This window comes from Pelobates fuscus, chromosome 7, assembly GCF_036172605.1.
Source record: "Pelobates fuscus isolate aPelFus1 chromosome 7, aPelFus1.pri, whole genome shotgun sequence".
Classification (NCBI taxonomy): domain Eukaryota; kingdom Metazoa; phylum Chordata; class Amphibia; order Anura; family Pelobatidae; genus Pelobates; species Pelobates fuscus.
The window spans coordinates 28,122,472-28,142,731 of NC_086323.1; the positions used below are offsets into that span (position 1 = coordinate 28,122,472).

Below are 20,260 nucleotides of genomic sequence, written 5' to 3' on the forward strand. Positions count from 1 at the left end.
CCCATAGTTACCATGGTGAGTATAGGGATCAGAGAGCCCTGGCTGAGGGTGATAGGAACCGGGTCACAGACACTGCTAGCTGCCCATAGTTACCATGGTGAGTATAGTGATCAGAGAGCCCTGGCTGAGGGTGATAGGAACCGGGTCACATACACTGCTAGCTGCCCATAGTTACCATGGTGAGTATAGTGATCAGAGAGCCCTGGCTGAGGGTGATAGGAACCGGGTCACATACACTGCTAGCTGCCCATAGTTACCATGGTGAGTATAGGGATCAGAGAGCCCTGGCTGAGGGTGATAGGAACCGGGTCACAGACACTGCTAGCTGCCCATAGTTACCATGGTGAGTATAGTGATCAGAGAGCCCTGGCTGAGGGTGATGGGAACCCGTACACTGACACACTGCTAGCTGCCCATAGTTATCATGGTGAGTATAGGGATCATCCTGGCCGAGGGTGACAGGAACCCGGACACTGATACGCTGCTTGCTGTCTATATTTAACATGGTGAGTACATGGATCAGAGAGCCCTGGCTGAGGATGACAGGAACCGAGGCACAAACACTGTTAGCTATGTATAGTTAACATGGTGAGTATAAGGATCAGAGAGAGCATATGCTTTGGTTGACAGGAGCCTGGTCACTGCTAGCTGCCTATAGGTAACATGGTGAGTATAGGGATCAGAGAGCCTGGCTGTCAGTAATAGGAACCTGGACACTGCTAGCTTCCCATAGTTAACATGGTGAGTATCGGGATCGGAGAGCCATGGCTGTGAGTGATAGGAACCTGGACACTAATACACTGCTAGCTGCCAATAGTTAACATCGTGAGTATAGGGATCAGAGAGAGCTATGGGTGACAAGAGCATGATCACTGCTGGCTGCCCATAGTTAAAGGGACACTATAATCACCAAAACAACTTTAGCTTAAAGGGACACTATAGGCACCCAGACCATTTCAGCTCATTGAAGTAGTCTGGGTGCACCGTCCCAGGTCCCTTAACCATGCAAATGTAATTATTGCAGTTTTTAATAAACTGCAATTATTACTTTTGAGGGTTAACTCCACCTCCAGTGGCTGTCTACTAAACAGACACTAGAGGTACTTCCAGATCGTTAGACCACTTTTGGTCGCCTAACTGACGCTGGACGTCCTCATGCTATGCATAAGGACATCCAGCTTTACCAAAAACCCCATGGGAAAGCATTATACAATGCTTTCGTATGAGCATATGCATTCGGTCTTTCCTGCCGGCTGGTGTCGGTGAGGGAGGAGAGGAGGCGGAGCCTTAACCAGTGCTGAGGAACATCAGTGCTGGAATAAGGGAAGTGACAGAAGCGTAATTTAAAGGATCATTATAGTGTCAGGAAAACAAACCCGTTTTCCGCTGGGCTGAAGGGGTTAAAACCGCTTCAGTTACTTACTTTATTCCAGCGCCTGGCTTCTCTGCGCTGGTGACATCTACTCCCCCGCCGACGTCAGCTCCCCGCACGCATTCAAACAGTCCATAGGAAAGCATTTCTCAATGCTTTCCTATGGACGTTCTGCACGCTGGATGCAGATTTGCGTCTAGCGTTGCAGAAGCGCCTCTAGCAGCTGTCAGGAAGACAGCCACTAAAGGTTGGATTAACCCCTAATGTAAACATAGCAGTTTCTCTGAAACTGTAATATTTACATCTGAAGAGTTAAAACCTGGGGGGAACTGGCACCCAGACCACTTCATGAAGCTGAAGTGGTCTGGGTGACTGTAGTGTCCCTTTAACCCCTTCTGCACCACAGGGGGGCTGGGAGTGCGACAGAGGGAGGAATTATAGGAAGCTATTTTATTTTCCTTGGGATCAAGTTTCCCTTTAATTAAGCCATTTTTCTGTATGGATCATGCCTCTGAAGCTCCTCTGCTCAATTCACTGGCATTTAGAAGTTATCACTTTTGTTTCTGTTTATGCAGTCCTAGCCACACTTCCCCTGGCTGTGACTGACATAACCTGCATGAAAAAACAGATAAAACCTAATTTAAAGGTTTTTACCTCCTGCTCTGTAAATTGAGCTTTAATTACACACAGGAGACTCCTGCACGGTCTAACAAGCTAATAGCAGTCAGGAGATAAGAAATTCTAAATTAAACAGAATTTGCAATAAAGGAAGTGTAAATATTAGATAAGTCTTTACAGGTATTACTGAATTTTACAGGCTTTAGTGAATTGAAAAAAATTGAGTCGTGAGACTGCAGGGGCATGATCTTAACAGCAAAACTGCTTCATTAAGCTAACAATGTTTGGGTGACTACAGTGTCCTTTTTATATGGTGAGTATGGGTGTCAGACAGAGCCCTGGTTCTGGGTGACATGGGGCCTTGTCGGCTCTGGCTGATATGAGCATGATTACTGCTAGCTGTCCATAGCCAACATGATGAGTATACGTATTAGAGTGCGCACTGGTTCTGGGTGACTGGAGGCCTGGTCATTGCTAGCTGCCCATAATTAACATGGTGGGTATAGGGACCAGAGAGAACCCTTGCTCTTGGTGACAGGAGTCTGGTCATTGCTAGCTGCCCATAATTAACATGGTGGGTATAGGGACCAGAGAGAACCCTTGCTCTTGGTGACAGGAGTCTGGTCATTGCTAGCTAATGCGGTGGTCAGCCAGTGATAGGAGGCAGTGGAAATGTTGAGCCATAAATATATTCAAGAGCATACAATCCAAGCCCCCAGAATGCCCTGTTAATGCATGTGTGTGTATGCCACCTTGCTGGGGTGTGGAAGTTTTAAATAATCTGTTTGTGTAAGGGGCTAACGCCATAGTTCAATCTGCTTGTCCTTCATGACGATCTACTTGTCCTCACAAAAAAGAAATTTCAATAGAAATTGTACAGTGCTGTGGAATTTGTTGGCACTTCATAAATAATAATAATTACAAAGTTTGAAGCCACTGACAAGAGCCCTGGACATTGAGAAGGCTATTTTCTAAAGTAAATGTTCTAAAATTAAATATACCGTAAATGGAAAAACTGAGGTAATAATAGCTGGTCAGGAAACATTCTCTAACTCTGCTATAGTCTCAACATAACATTCCCTCCAATATTGGGCTCGGTGTGAAAAATCATGTCTGTGCATGGTATTACAGAGACATATTCCCATCTAAATGGGGCAGTAAGGCAATACCTGTTAATGTAACTTCAAAATAAGGAATCCCTCAGGGCTCTAGTCACAGACACATTCGGGCTCCCATGAGCCCTTTTACTCAGTGATTAAACAAAAGTTAAAAAAACTGCCATGTATATAGATGCGGATTTTTTTTTACTCTGTTTACTCACTGAATGTTAATTTCACGCTGTGCCTGGATTTTATTACCAAATAATGTAATTCACTAAGAAGGCAGTCTTCCCTGTTGCTGCTCCGGTTTTTGCATTCAATGAGTTAGAGTGCATGCTGGGAATCTTGGTGGCGGTGCTCTGACTCACAAAAGAGGTCTGCCCTTGGCGGAGGTTCCCCACTGTGCCAGGCTCTCACCAATTCCCCCCCCCCCCCCCCCAAGGTTGTCCAATTATTTGTCTGCAGCAGGGCTAAAAAAAATCTTCCTGCCTAGGACTGCTAAATATTGTTACTGGGTTTTACTCCATTGTTGCTGCGTAAGCGCCTCTAGTGGCTGTCAGTGTAAACATACAAAACTCTGTTCTTTTACATTGAAGGACTTAACCCCTTAAGGACCAAACTTCTGGAATAAAAGGGAATCATGACATGTCACACATGTCATGTGTCCTTAAGGGGTTAAAGGGACACTATAGTCACCTGAACAACTTTTGCTTAATGAAGCAGTTTTAGTGTATGGAACATGCCCCTGCAGCCTCACTGCTCAATCCTCTGCCATTTAGGAGTTAAATCCCTTTGTTTATGAACCCTAGTCACACCTCCCTGCATGTGACTTGCACAGCCTTCCATAAACAATTCCTGTAAAGAGAGACATATTTAGGCTTTCTTTATTGCAAGTTCTGTTTAATTAAGATTTTCTTATCCCCTGCTATGTTAATAGCTTGCTAGACCCTGCAAGAGCCTCCTGTATGTGATTAAAGTTCAGTTTAGAGATTGAGATACAATTATTTAAGGTAAATTACATCTCTTTAACCCCTTAAGACCGCAGCCAAATGTACAAGTTGTGATCCAAAAAAACGTAAACAAAACCTGGCATTTGCGCTATATGTCTGTCCAACCATAATTCACCTCTTTCATATTAAATGCACCCCCCATTATTATATATCATTTTATTCAGGGGAAACGGGGCTTTCGTTTAACATCAAATATTTAGGTATGGAACATAATTTAATATGAAAAAAATATTTAAAAATGGGAGAAAATAAGAATTTTTTTAAATTTTTTTAGTTCTACGTGACATTCTAACTGTGAATGTCATAATACTGTTTGCTTTTACTGCAATACAATACACACATTTGTATTCAGCGATGTCTCGCGTGTAAAACAGTACCCCCTATGTTCAGGTTTTATGGTGTTTTGGGAAGTTACAGGGTCAAATATAGCGTGTTACATATTTCAGTTTTTTTACATTGAAATTCGCCAGATTGGTTACGTTGCCTTTGAGACCATATGGTAGCCCAGAAATAAGAATTACCCCCATGATGGCATACCATTTGCAAAAGTAGACAACCTAAGGTATTGCAAATTGAGTATGTCCAGTCTTTTTTAGCAGCCACTTGGTCACAAACACTGGCCAAAGTTAGTGTTAATATTTGAAAATGCAAAAAACTAATTTGAACGCAAATTTTGGCCAGTGTTTGTGACTAAGTGGCTACTAAAAAAACTGAACATACCCTATTTGCAATACCCTGGGTTGTCTACTATTGCAAATGGTATGCCATCATGGGGATAATTTTCATTCCTGGGCTACCATACGGTCTCAAAGGCAACCTGGCGAATTTTAATGTGAAAAAACTGAAACGCAAACCTTATATTTGACTCTGTAACTTTTGAAAACACCATAAAACCTGTACATGAGGGGTACTGTTATACTCAGGAGACTTCGCTGAACACAAATATTAGTGTTTCAAAACAGTAAAACGTATCACAACAATTATATCGTCAGTGTAAGTGCCATTTGTGTGTGAAAAATGCAAAAAATGTCACTGTCACTGACGATATCGTCGTTGTAATATATTTTACTGTTTTGAAACACTAATATTTGTGTTCAGCGAAGTCTTCCGAGTAAAACAGTACCCCCCATGTACAGGTTTCATGGTGTCTTGGAAAGTTACAGAGTTAAATATAGTGCTAGACAATGTAATTCCCTGAACTTTTGGCCTGGGTTGGCAGGCAGGTCCTGCAAATTGTAATTAATAAAATGACCTAATTATGTAAAATTATTACATAAATATATGCGTAGAATTATTATATATATATGTGTGTGTGTATATATATATGTGTGTATATATATGTATATAATTTTTTTTAATTATTTTTATTTATATATAGGTATATACATAGTGATATATACGTATATACTTATGTATATAGATATATATATTATTTCGTTCTACATGTATTTTGATATCAATATATATATATTAATTTTAAAATACAGTTAGAACGAAATTACGCATGTTTATATATTTTTTATCTATTTTTTTTTTATTATTTTTTTATTATTTTTTTATTTATTTTTTTAACGTATTTATATATTTATTTATTTTTTATTATATATAAATATATATATAATGAAAATTATATATATATTTAATCAATATCATTGTACGTGTATTTTGATATTAATATATATATATAATTATGTATATATTAATATTAAAATACACGTAGACAGTGTATGCATATTTATGTGTATGTGTGTATATGTGTGTATATATATAGTTAGATCATATATATAATAAATATATATATGATCTGAGTATATATAATTTATTTTTACACTGTTTTAACATTTTTAATTATTTTTTCAGGCAGCAGGGGGAGTACCTGTCATTACAGGCACTCCCCCTGCTGGCAATGCCTTGGACGGCTATGCCGTCCATGTGATCGCGGGGTCCTCGCAAGGACCTCGCGATCACATGGCCCTGCGCGGCTGAAGAGGACGCAGGGGGACTCCCTGGGCTCCCAGGTAAGTCCCCCATACCGCGATCGCCGGCGTGGGATCGCCGGCGACCGGGTAAGTACATAAGATCGCAGGACGTACTATGACGTCCTGCGGCTTTTAGAGCCACCAAAATAAGGACGTCATAGTACGTCCTGCGGTCTTAAGGGGTTAAGAGTGAAACCAGTTTTTTGTTTTCATGCAGGTGCTGTCAATCATAGCCAGGGGAGGTGTGGCTAGGGCTGCATAAACAGAAACAAAGTGATTTAACTCCTAAATGACCGTGAATTGAGCAGTGAAATTGCATGGGAATGATCTATACACTAAAACTGCTTTATTTAGCTAAAGTAATTTAGGTGACTATAGTGTTTCTTTAACCCCTTAAGGACCAAACTTCTGGAATAAAAGGGAATCATGACATGTCACACATGTCATGTGTCCTTAAGGGGTTAAAGGTTAAAACTACACCCAGACTACTTCATTGAGAAGACATAGTCAGGGTGACTTAAAGGACCACTATAGGCACCCACACCACTTCAGCTCAATAAAGTGGTCTGGGTGCCAGGTCCATCTAGTGTTCAGATAAACTACCCTGTTTACAATAGGGTTAATCCAGCCTCTAGTGGCTGTCTCATTGACAGCCGCTAGAGGTGCTTCCACGCTTCTCACTGTGAAAATCACAGTGAGAAGACGGAGACGTCCATAGGAAAGCATTGAAAAATGCTTTCCTATGGACTGATTGAATGCGCGCACGCCTCTTACCGCGCATGCGCATTGAGCGCTGATGTCGGAAAAGGGAGGAGATTTCCCCAGAGCCGAGGGAGCCAGGCGCTGGAGAAAGGTAAATGATTAACCCCTTCCTCCCCCTTCAGCCCGGTGGGAGTGGGACCCTGAGGGTGGGGGACACCTAAAATAAACCCTATAGTACCGGGAAAACGAGTTTGTTTTCCTGGCACTATAGTGGTACTTTAATTGTCCTGTTTGTATGGTTGGTGTTTTATACCTACTGAACTCCTCACCCCAGCTACTGCTTTAATAATGTTTCCCAGGGAAAATGTCACTATCACAGACATAACAGTTTCGCTTCAATTATTCAAGATCAGAAAATCCCAATATTCTGGAAATGGAGATAATGAAGGTGCATTGCAGAGTTTTATTTATTATATAAATAAAGCTAATTTTAAAACTAAAGAATGGTTTGCCAAGCAATCTATGCCATGTACATAATTTGGTTATCTGGTTATGTAAAACATTTTCCAGAAAGATTTCCTTTCGAACCCATTTAATTGTGATACATTGTATATTTCATAGATGACGTTTTCTTCACAGGAGGAATCTTCTCCTAATTCTTTACTGGACATTACCCTGCATTACCTGATCTCCCATCTTGAGAAGTTCTGCTGGGAGAGACAAGATGGCACTTACCGCTTGCAGGATGCTGCAGTGTTCCCCCAGGAAGTGGCAGATCGACTACTCCAGACCATGGCAACACAAAGTAAACATTAATTTGGAAGGTTTAATTATGGAATATAAATATACCCTGTAGATCACTTTAATAGATGTATGCGGCTGTTGTGTATAGCTGCTCTTGACATAAGATCTTGTCCAAAGAGAGAGACCACTTTTGATATATTTTATCTTTGTGACATAATGAAGAGACACAGACAATATATTTATTATACACAAAGGAACAGGCTTGTATCTAATACAAGGCAAATGATTGCCGGTACAAACAGGATCCATGACAAACCTTCACACACATTTGTTGACTACATTTCTGTGTTTCTCAGTTGGCCATTAGATTTCCTGGGGATGTAGATCAAAAATGTCCACACTACCAAAGTCAAAGAGTACTGGATTTGACTCCTATCATTTGTGTTCTTCAACAGAGCACAGGTAGAAATATCTTAGTTGGACAAGACCTACAATATATTCATATGCAAACTTGCAATTTGTTGTGTGTACGGAGGAGCCAGATTAAGTTCTTTTATACTTCACCAGACCCCTGTTGGGATTTAGCTATTTTTATTTATTTTTTACCCTCCTTAAACCCTCAGGTTTTAGGGTCACAAGGTTTCCATCTAATTTACACCATTTACTATAAAAACCCTGCATTTGTTTTTTTTGTTTGTTTGGAGGAAAGTTTTTTTTAAAGTACTTTATTTGCACTTTTTTCTCTTTACGTAAGACTTGCACTTTCTCCTCTCCAGGGCAGCTAAATGAGGTGACGGTAGGAATTTTCCGTGGTAACCAGCTACGCTTGAAACGGGCGTGTATCCGCAAGGCCAAGATCTCTGCTGCAGCTTTCCGACGGGCTTTCTGCCACCATAAGCTTGTTGAGCTGGATGCTACTGGGGTCAATGCGGACATCACCATTACTGATATCATAAGTGGCCTCAGTAGCAGTAAATGGATCAAGGAGAATCTCCAGTGCCTGATCCTAAATTCCCTTACTTTGTCTCTGGAGGACCCTTATGAGAGGTGCTTCAGTACTTTGTCTGGCCTCCGTGCTCTGAGCATCACCAATGTTTTGTTTTATAATGAGGATCTTGCCGATGTTGCTACCCTTCCAAGGTTGGAAAGCCTTGATATCTCGAACACCTCCGTGACCGACATTACAGCCCTTCTAGGCCTAAAGGATAGACTGAAATCGCTTACTATGCACCACCTGAAATGTCTAAAGATGACAACGACACAAGTCTTAGATGTCCTTAAAGAACTGGAGCACCTTAATCACCTTGATATATCTGATGACAAACAGTTCACTTCAGACATAGCGTGCCGTTTATTGGATCAGAAAGATACTCTGCTCAGAGTGGTTTCATTGGATGTCTCTGGAAGAAAGCATGTAACTGATAAAGCAGTGGAGGCATTCCTCAGGCACCGACCTCATGTACAGTTTGTCGGCTTATTGGCCACAGAAGCTGGCTATTCAGAGCTTCTCTCTGGAGAAGGAAGTGTTAAGGTGTGCCTTGCTGTTTTATTTCCAGACATTTTCTTTTACTAGTAATTTTAAAGTGGTTTGGAGCTGTGCATTATTCCATCAGCCAACAAGTAACCAGTTTATTCTAGTTATTGCATGTGTTATCTAAAATAAGTCATTTAACATAGATTTGTTAAAGTGAGCCTATTATCTATAAATGCATGGTTGACAAAATCTGTTTTATGTCGGGAACAGAATTTCATCTGTACATTGTTATCTGAAGCTGTCCTTGTATGTATGTATGTAAGATAATGTATTGTGGGAGCAGACTTGTGCATGTGGTTGAAACTTGCTTAAAGCATGATAGATTACAACTGTGTGATGATCAAACACAAATATTGACTGAAAGCTTATGCTAGAGATTTGTTAACGGGGCTAAAAGCATATATTACGTTGTATTCTTTCAAGTATACCCACACTGTGCAGCACTGACCAAGGAAGCACCTCCAGTGTCTGTCTCTATGACTGCCAATGGAGGTGTTCCTAGGCAGAAATGTAAACACTGCCTTTTCTCTGAAAAGACAGTGCTTACATTAAAAAGCCTGCAGGGACAGGCAGTAGACACCAGTACAGCTACATCTGCTTGACTGCACCTAGAGGTGTTAACAGGCAGCAATGTAACGCTGCCTTTTTTTGCTCAGCCTGCAGGGACTAATGACACCACAACCACTACATTAAGCTGTACTGGTTCTGGTGACTAGAGGGTCCCTTTAAATGTATTTTAACGATTCATCAAGTGACATGACAATCCAGTTTAGTCCAGGCACAGCCATGGCGAACATTACATTGGATATGGAGAAACAGAAAAATTGCGTTGGTTTCTCCTCTGTCTTTCTAACTATTTTAACTGATAGTTTTAGAGGGCAGATACTTTAACAATGACAGACAGACCGGGCGCCAAGATGGAGACGCTCAGTTTCAGCATGGTGGTTCATACAGTGGTTGTTATTGTGAGTTTATACAGTGGTTGTTATTGTGAGTTTATACAGTGGTTGTTATTGTGAGTTTATACAGTGGTTGTTATTGTGAGTTTATACAGTGGTTGTTATTGTGAGTTTATACAGTGGTTGTTACTGTGAGTTTATACAGTGGTTGTTATTGTGAGTTTATAAGAACAGTCGCTGATGTTGTGTGTTTAAAACAATGATAGTTAAGAAGGAAAGAATCCCCACTCATCTAATATACATTTAAAACAATGATAGACACAGAACTAAGATGGAGGAGCTTACTTTCCAGATAGAGGTACATACAGTGTTGTGTATTTGTATAGTTAATATAATTTTGCAGATCTCAAATACAAATACATATTTGTTAAATATTGGCATAAATAAAGACAATGTTAAAATCCTGAGAAGTGAGCACTCCCATATTTGCATCCCCATTATGTGACATCAGTCTCAAGCTCCAGTTTTTATAATATGTTGTTGTTCATTTAGGTATCGGGGGAAGCCAATCAGACACAGATTGCAGAGGCGCTGCGTCGATACAGCGAACGCTCCTTCTTTGTTCGAGAAGCTCTTTTCCATCTCTTTAGTCTGACGCATGTCATGGAAAAAGCCAACCCAGAGATGCTGAAGGTATTATAAACTTTAGGACAGTAACACATAATCTTGTGAGGTGTGCTTATTTCCCATAATGCTTTGCCAGCTAAACAACTGCATCTTGGGAAATCTTACTATGTCATTGAATAACCTTCATTGCCTCATGGCCATTATTATATTTGTTTATATATGTTTAATAGCAAGCAGTATCTGATATGTGTTATGTTTACTTACTATTACAGTTGGTGGTGACTGGAATGCGAAACCACCCCACCAATTTGCCAGTACAGCTTGCTGCCAGTGCCTGCGTGTTTAATCTGACTAAACAGGACCTAGCAGCCGGGATGCCTGTGAAACTCTTGGCCGATGTCACTCATTTACTGTTAGAAGCAATGAAACATTTTCCCAACCATCAACAGGTATGTCTCTTAACAACAGATAATCCATCCTTTTATAGTCTCAAACCCAAAATCCCAGGAGCAGTCTGTTGGTGGAATTGTTGTTTTTATATAACAGGGATGAACACTATTATAGTTTTATTAAAACGGCACAATCTCCTTTTTCTAAATAGTGTTCCTGATGGAATGTAGAATGAAAATGGCAGATGGAATCAGGAATAAAATTGGAGATGTAATGAGGGAAGAGAGTTCTGTCCTGAAAAGGGAGATTGAATGGGGAAGGTGGAATAATAAAGAGATGTGGTGAGGAGGGGAAATAAAAGAAGAATGAAAATGATAGCAGGAAGGGGGAATTAAAATGGGGAGAATGTATAAAGGGTTGGGTGTATAAAGAATGAATTGGCAGGACAGAGAAAGTGAAAAGGGTAATTAAAGTAATGAATATTGGGGAAGAGGGCATAGGGATATAGGAGAGAGAGAAATGGAAGTGGTTTGGAAATAAAAAATGAGACTTGGAAATAAATAAAGTGAGGCTGGAATAAGTAGAAAGGGTGGAGTGAGAGCCGAGTGAGGTGGAATAGTGGAACGTAATGCAATAAAGGTAACAATATGTAGTGATCAGTGGTGTATATGATTCACTAGGCATGTGTGTCCATGTAATCAGAGTAAATTTGTGATGTCAAAGCAAAGGTGTCTGTCATAGCAAAGGTGTCTGTCCAGGTCTGTTATCTTTGCAATGGCAACATAATGTACAGCTGTGCCACCAGTGTCGATTAGTGAATTTGTTTTGTTTGCGTGGAAGGTTCACTTGCGGTTTCTGATTGTGTAGTAGAATGAGGCAAGTGTATTTTCTGAAAGTGGCTCTGCCACCTCTAACTTTCCTTTATCCTATTGTGTCCTCTTCTGTTCCTCTTTCAGAAACTTTTCTTAATTTCTGAGCTATTCCAATCAGCATCTTCTCATAGAATTACATTGAATCAATGCATATCTCTGGGGAAAGTTCAGTGTCTCCATGCAGAGGGTGGAGACACTGAACCTCAGTGCTGCACATTGTGTAGCACTGACCCAGGAAGCACCTCTAATAGCCATCTGAGTGACTGCCATTGGAGGTGCCCTAGGGAGCAATGTAAGCACTGCCTTATCCTTGAAAATATGTTTACAGCAAAAAAAACTGCATGGGCAGGCTATACTCACCAGAACAACTACATTAAGCTGTAGCTCTCTGGTGACTATAGTGTCCCTTTAAGGCAATTGTCAAGATTGTCAAGCGTATGAAAAATAAAGCAACAGCACCACTTTAACGGTTCACATTTCTTAGTTAAAACAAAAAAACAACCTTTTTTTAATTTGTCACGTGACTGACCGACTAGACGTTTATTAAGTATTGTCAGAGTCCCACTAAGGTGGATTTACATAATCACTGTTGCAAATGGCGACCATGTGACCAGCATAGTTGGTCTTCTGTACAATTATTTACGTCTATGCCTATCTGAACCTAATTTTCAAAGATTTTGTTCCGTATCTGATAAGTGTGCTTAAAGTTGTTCCATTAGTAGGCCACTGCCCACTATTCAGGTGTATACTTTTGAAAACTTTTTAAAACTGGGGCTATGTCTTTTGTTTTATAGTTATATCCCTCTCAGGTTAACTGTTGGACATTGCTTTATACCTTTGATGGTTTGCTCTTTTTTAGAGCTTTTGATTCATCATCTGATTTGGCGTAATTCCATTAGCTGTCTATTCTTAGTAAATATGTTTACTATTGCCTGCACTGAGACTTTAAAGCAGGGGTAAAAATATGGATCTTGGCCTTCTTTATGTTTGTTTTTTTTAATGTGTTTAATTTTTTCTTTTGTGACTATGAATTTACATTTTTATGTGGGAGATTTTAACAGTTTGATATAATAAAGATGATTAATTATTACTTCTTGTTGTGCTAGCGTGTGTGCTATAACTAGCCTGCTTCTGTCCTTGTCTTGAGTTCTGTACCACCTATGCAAAGCATTAAGCAAATAGAGAATAGGTAAGAGGGGCAGGTTTTAAACTGTAAAATATTACTTTTTAAAAATAATAAAAAAAAATGTTTATCTTAGTTGCAGAAAAATTGTCTACTTTCCCTGTGCAGTGACCGAATCCTACAGGACGTTCCATTTAACAGGTGGGTAATAAAATCTGCTACATACATTTTAAACTACATTAATCCATTTCATTCCTCGGTTGTAATAATTTGTGAGGTTTTAGACGTGCAAGAATATGTAGAGGATGACGGCACACAAAAAGAAACACTTGCATCAACAACACCCTATGGATTTTATTATTATATCACACCCCCTACCTGATTGCAAACCATGTCTGCAAGGCTAGACATTTCTGATGAAAGTGTCAATAACAACATTACATACAAACATATATTGTCCTTGTCATTAATTTGACCTATACCCGTGTTACTACTGTACCTGTTGGAATGTATAGAAATCAGTGATCTCTCATCCCCTGAAAAATGCTCAGTGTTTGATTCTCATCAATTGGTGTCTGGTCTACCACCATTCCTTGAAGATCTTGGCACCGATCAGAAACTGGTCTTTCAGACATTTCACAGAATGCAAGCATGTACTTCACATGGTTGTGATGACTATGATTTGTTATTGTTATTCGTACTTTCATTCTCTAGTTAGAGCACTTCACACGGGGATCATTTTCTCTTCTTATAAGAATAAATTTATTTTACTCCCTTCTACCTTTTACTTTGGTGTTTCCCTCTTGTGCCTTTTTACATTTTCTTTCTATTGATTTCATTTTCTTTCTATTAATGTTACCCATTTTCTGTACTCTGTAGTTATAAACACCCCATGTTGTTGAGACATCTGATGTGTATAAGAGCATAGCTTTTGTTTGTGTTCTTTTCAGGTTTGATGCTGCAAAGCTAGTCATGCAGTGGTTATGTAATCATGAAGATCAGAACATGCAGCGGATGGCTGTGGCAATTATTTCAATCCTGGCTGCAAAGGTCTGAGTTCATCTTTTTTTCTTTTAATCTGACTTCGTGAGTTTAACTCTCATTACCCAAAGGGGATCATTGCTACAAGCATTACATTGGAATTGTCACTTAAGATGGAAGAGACTAGTTATTAAAGTGTGAGAAAGTATGAAACATCCCTCCGCCGCATTTCTAGTTGTGGGTGCATTCATCACCCCTGTGGTACTCTGGGTACTGGTTTGCACTCAGTCACGTTTTTGGAGTGTGCCAAACCAGCACAAGTGCAAGACATATAGTATCTTTACTATGACTGGGCCAGCACAGCCGGGCATAAGATGTGAGCAAAAACAATAACAAAAATAATAAAACAACTCATAACTAACTTTTAGTTAACTATTTTTGTGGTTCCCAACTCAGTCTTCAAGTTACACCAGTGGTTACTATTTTGTCAGTATTCCCATTGGAACATAATTTCGAAATAACTCATTTATGGGCTGTTATTGTGCCTTAAAGACTGGGTTGGGCACTTTTCCATTACAAAGTTAATATGGAAAGGTCATGTCCAAAGAGATGTGATTTGTTTTTCCCCATAAAAGACACTTTTTTATTTGGAATGCTTACCATTGACATCTAAGTTGTGACCTGTGATGCACACTAGCTCAGTCATACTTGAAGTGTTTTTCTTGTTTTTGTTTTTTTGTGTGTGTGATGAGAACTACATGTTTGTGTTTGCCACCAAGACCAAGCTGATTTATGCACGGTAATGCATTGTATAATGCACTCCTTGGACTGGAGATGGAAGACTTAAAAAGTAATACAATTGAAGAGAATAATTATAGTGGTAATACATTGGCTGCTGCACATAGAAAAGGCCTAGAATCAACCAATACCCTCACACAAGCTTTCGATGTACACAGGAGATATTAGTAGCTCAACATGATAGCGCCCCGTGGCCTCACTTCTCCAATTCCAGGCTGTAAAGAGGTCAGACACTCGATGTTCAAAGACCTTTACAATCACTTTGCAATCCCAGTGATCAGGTCACTGTCCCAAGAGAGTCCAAGATAACAGAGATTCCTCCCCCCCCCCCCCCCCCCCCAAGGTTGTGAACAGTGCTCAGGGTCTACACCTATTTGGCCCAGAGGGAGAACAATGAGCCGCAACACCACCCGTGGTCTGCATGACCTCAGGTGAAGTGAACTGGGAGCGTTGCTGTATACGTTGCCAAAATTGATCACAAATGATTGCAAATTGAATGTTGCTTCCCACCTTCATAAGTTACCTTCTGTTGTTACAATAAAATTGTAATTACAATTATTCAACCTCAATTGAAAATCAGGTTCATTGTTGAAATTTACAGACTTATAGACTCATGAACAAAGCAAACAAAAGCAGATGAAATAGCTTAACACAATGAATACTTAAAGTGGTTTTCCCAAATTCAACTAAAAATGCAACTTATAGTGACTTCTACAGTCTCAAAATTATTCAAGTCCTTCATATTAAGCATCTTTAGTACTTAGTAGTGCACCCTTTTGCTGTTATGACCTGCTGCAAATGAGATTCATAGCCAGACATCAGCTTCTGGCAGAGTTCATTAGTACGCGCTTTGCTGTGCTCACTTAAATCTCTGTGCCTGTTGCCACCAAATCTTGGTGCAGTTTTTTTGCAGTCACTTGAGGGTTTTTCACAACCTACCTTCTCAGAAATCTGGTAGCAGCCATTGATAGCTTCCTTTTTTAGCCCCATCCAGGTAGTGTAACCACTGTTCCTTCAACTTCCAACGGTGTCGCTAAGAACATTCAGTGTCTTTTTTTTTTTTTTGTATCCTGTTCCTTGTTTGTGAAGGGCGATCTTAATTTTGTGGACCATTCTTTTGACTTAGCCGTATTTCTAACATGCAGTCAAACATGACACTCAACAAACCCCTAGCCACTTCCGGTATTTCAAGTGTTCTTGCTTAAGCACACCTGGTGAAACTAATGAAGCCCTTGATCAGTTGCATCAGGTGTGCTTGAGACAACACATGTTTTGCATATTTGTGCTGTTGTGAGGGATTTTATTCAGGGGGTTTAATAATTGTGAGACTGGAGAAGTCATTATAAGTTGCATTTTCAGTTTAATTTGGGGAAACCACCTGAAGCATTCATTGTGTTGAGCTATTTCAATTGCTTTTTAGTGGGGGTTGAATAATTTTGATTACAACTGTATATGGAGCTGAGGCCATCTTAGAATACAGTGTTCTCAAGTTGAGATGATGTTTCACGAATCAGAGCATTCCTGGTGGGGACAGGGATAACCCCCACCATCCCAGGGGGGTGGGGCGTAGAGCATGGTGAATCACTAGCTGGGATCCACAACTCAGCCAATCTCCTGCTTCTCCTCCCCACTTGTTACATCAGTTGGACTAGGCTGCAGTCGCACAGGTTTATATCTTCTCACAAATAATTGTGATTCCGGGCAGATCTGCTTATCAAGAGGCACCAGACGCTGTTACAGGGTGGACACTTCAAGCTAATTTTGGCAAGAGATTAGCAATATAACCGAGGAGCTACTGTGAGGTGCATCCACCCAGTTCGGCAGTCAGGCCCTGTCCCTTGAAGTGTGTGTTTTTACAAGACAGACTGTTTAAAGGGACACTATAGTCACCAAAACAACTTTAGCTTAATTAAGCAATTTTGGTGTATAGATAATGCCCTTTCAGTCTCACTGCTCAATCCTCTGACATTTAGGAGTCAAATCACTTTGTTTATACATCCCTATTCACACCACCTTGCATGTGACTTACACAGGCTTCCTAAACACTTCCTGTAAAGAGTCGTCTAATGTTTACACTTCCTTCACTTCCTTTACTGCAAATTCAGTTTAATTAATAATTTCTTATCTCCTGCTCTGTTAATAACTTGCTAAACCTTGCAGGAGACGCTTGTATGTAATTAAAGTTCAATTTACAGAGCAGTATTAAAAACCTTTAAAGTAAGGTATGTCTGAATGTATTATTTTTTTCATGCAGGCTGTCGCGGTCACAGCCAGGGGAGGTTTTGGCTAGGGCTGCATAAACAGAAGCAAAAGTGATTTAAAGGAACACTATAGGGACAGGAACACAAACATGTATTCCTGACCCTAGTGTGTGAAAACCGCCATCTGGCCCCCCTACCTAAATATAGTAAAATCTTACTTGTATTCAAGTCTGTAGCTGCTGCCTCTGCCCCTGAACTGCCTCTGTCTGCTGACAACACCAGAAGTGGTGGTCTGAGCCAATCACAATGCTTCCACATAGGATTGGCTGACAATGTCAAGGAGGTAGATCAGGGGCAGAGCCAGCACAAATCAAACACAGCCCTGGCCAATCAGCATCTCCTCATAGAGATGAATTAAATCAATGCATCTCTATGAGGAAAGTTTAGTGTATGTATGCAGAGGGCGGAGACACTGAATGGCAGTGCTGCACACTAGGAAGGACTGCTCCATAAAGCACCTCTTGCAGCCATCTAAGGAGTGGCCAGTGAAGTTATCACTAGGCTGTAATATAAACACTGCATTTTCTCTGAAAAGACAGTGTTTACAGCAAAAAGCCTGAAAGGAATGATTCTTCCCATCAGAACAAATTCAATAAGCTGTAGTTGTTCTAGTGACTATAGTGTCCCTTTAACTCCTAAATGGCAGTGAATTGAGCAGTGAGACTGCAGGGGCCTGATCTATACACCAAAACTGCTTCGTTAAATTAAAGTTGTTTTGGTGATTATAGTGCTCATTTAAAACTTTTAATGTAACACTTCATAGCTAATGTTACAATTAGGGAAGTAATAGTATCTGCTTGTGCATGCCTGTTATGACTAACAAATTGAAAAAAGAAAAAGCAGAAACAATACAACCAAAGACGTTGTTCCTCTTTCTTTCTTTTTTTCTGCTTTTTTCCCAACATTATGCTGACTAACAGCATATAAAACCTGAGACCTGGAAATTCTCACTGCAAACACTATGTTATCTAGACTTGAATCAAAACCACAAACCAAGCAACAAAAAGTCCATAGTGAATTAGAAAGTCACAGGCCAGCGGACATGGAGCTTAAGTGTTTTTTAATCATTCATACAATGCCTTTTAGAAACTGGGAAGTGTATGTGTTTTATCTTATTTGTAGCATATGTAAATATTGTGGATGCTCCCTGAGGTTCAAGCGTTGTCTGTGCTAGTCTAAAACAACCATATTCACAAGTGAGCATAATCTGTCTTTTCTCGCATGGCATTCTCTCTGCTTTTACACCCAGGACACCGAGATATGGCATAATATCTCATGTCAAAAGGGTGAGGCAGGATTCCTCTTAAAGGGACACTATTGTCACCAAAACAACTTTAGCCTAATTGAGCAGTTTTGGTATAGATCATGCCCCTGCAGTCTCACTGCTCAATTCTCTGCCATTTAGTTTCTGCCAAATTTGTTTCTGTTTATGCAGTCCTAAGCACACCTACCCTGACTGTTACTGACACAGCCTGCATGAAAACATAATGGATTTATTTTCAATCAGATGTATCTTACTTTAAACGTTTGTATCTCTTGCTCTGTTACCTGAACTTTAATTACAGACAGGAGAATCCTGCAGGATCTAGCAAGCTATTAACAGAGCTGAATATAAGAAACTCTAAATTAAACAGAAGGTGACTCTCTACAGGAAGTGTTTTGGAAGTCTGTATAAAGTCACATGAAGGGTGGTGTGGCTATGGCTGCATCGACAACGTGATTTATCTCCTAAATAGCAGATAATTGAACAGGAAGACTGTGGGGGCATGATCTATACACCAAACAGCTCCACAAGCTAAAGTTGTTTTGGTGACTATAGTGCCACAAGTGCAAACCTACCTTATATTGTCGTGATCCCTTTAACCCCTTAATGACCAAACTTCTGGAATAAAAGGGAATCATGACGTGTCACACACGTCATGTGTCCTTAAGGGGTTAAATTCCATTATTGCATTTCAATTTGTAACTTTAAGTTTTGGGAAAAATCTTTTTGACATCTGAAAATAATGTAGCTTGTGTTTCATTTTGGTTCTACACTACTACATTATGAGCGAAGCATTGATATAATGTTCTTACAGTAATTCACATGTGTTTTTTTTTTTTTTTACAGCTTTCTACTGAACAGACTGCTCAGCTAGGGACTGAACTTTTCATTGTTCGGGTATGAATCTCCTTGATCATTTTATTTTACAGTGGAAGATATGTTTTAACAATAATTGGTTTAAAGGGTTGATAAATCCTTAATGTAAATAGTAGCAAAAGGAGGCATGGTGCATGCACATCAACTTCTGCACTGCTCGGACAATATTCTTTATAGAAAAGCTGGGACACAAATCAACCTGACAGCTGTAAGGGCGAAACTTTAAAAAAAGGGCGCCTTTAAAAAAAATGTGCCAGTTTCTGTTGAAATCTCTTTTTTAAAGTGTGAAAGAGGAGACAGTTTGTTAACCTACTTTACTTTAGCTTTATAGATTTGGAATGTTTCTTTAAGTCTATTTTAAAAAAAACTCGAATAGTCCAGCACAGCCATTAATCAGTATTATTATTTTTTTTATTTGGTGTTCACATCAGGTAACATTTGAACCTGATGCGCCTGATGTGGGCGCAAATAAAGATACACCATTGATTACAAAACACGATGGAATGTTCGTCTTTTCTACAATTCTTCTGTGTATCGGCGGAACCATCCATGACCCCTTTTATAGAATGAATGCGCTCCTTTTTTACACTGTCTCTAGCTTAGGTTTAGCGAGGATTACAAAGGGCATGAAACTGTAACATTAAATGCAGGTTTTGATAGTTGGTTGGGTTTTCTTTTAGAGGTGGGGGTTGTGATTGCCCGTCTTCAATATTATTAAATAAAGCTGTAATTTCAGTTTTTAAAAATGTGCCCAGTAAAACATCTAAAAGAAAACTGCAGGTTTAGGGTACCCCACCTTTTTGAATGCTGTGACACGTGAACTTATATTCCAGACACCTCACTAATTTCCTTTAAATGTTTATAATAACAATGATATTAATTATTTCCCAGCAACTGCTACAGATTGTGAGACAGAAAACCAACCAGAGCTTGGTGGACACGACCCTGAAGTTCACGCTGAGTGCCTTGTGGAACCTTACAGACGAATCGCCAACCACCTGCAGACACTTTATAGAGAATCAAGGCCTGGAACTCTTCATGAAAGTTCTTGAGGTGAAGCCCGATCTGTCCTATAACATAAATAAATTCATAGTTTCTGTTTCCATTTGT

The 20,260-nt window shown here is 39.8% G+C and overlaps 1 protein-coding gene across 1 annotated transcript in view; it reads left to right on the forward strand.

Annotated features, from left to right (window-relative positions):
- The first annotated feature begins 210 nt into the window (after positions 1-210).
- ZYG11B (zyg-11 family member B, cell cycle regulator) overlaps positions 211-20,260 on the forward strand; it is a 34,857-nt gene continuing 14,807 nt past the window's right edge. Inside the window, exons 1-9 of the mRNA XM_063427837.1 lie at positions 211-343; positions 7,421-7,586; positions 8,302-9,056; positions 10,511-10,651; positions 10,858-11,034; positions 13,107-13,171; positions 13,921-14,020; positions 19,121-19,171; positions 20,042-20,203. Of these exons, the coding sequence (XP_063283907.1) occupies positions 341-343; positions 7,421-7,586; positions 8,302-9,056; positions 10,511-10,651; positions 10,858-11,034; positions 13,107-13,171; positions 13,921-14,020; positions 19,121-19,171; positions 20,042-20,203 (1,620 nt within the window). The 5' untranslated portion in view covers positions 211-340. The remainder of the gene's footprint in view (positions 344-7,420; positions 7,587-8,301; positions 9,057-10,510; positions 10,652-10,857; positions 11,035-13,106; positions 13,172-13,920; positions 14,021-19,120; positions 19,172-20,041; positions 20,204-20,260) is intronic.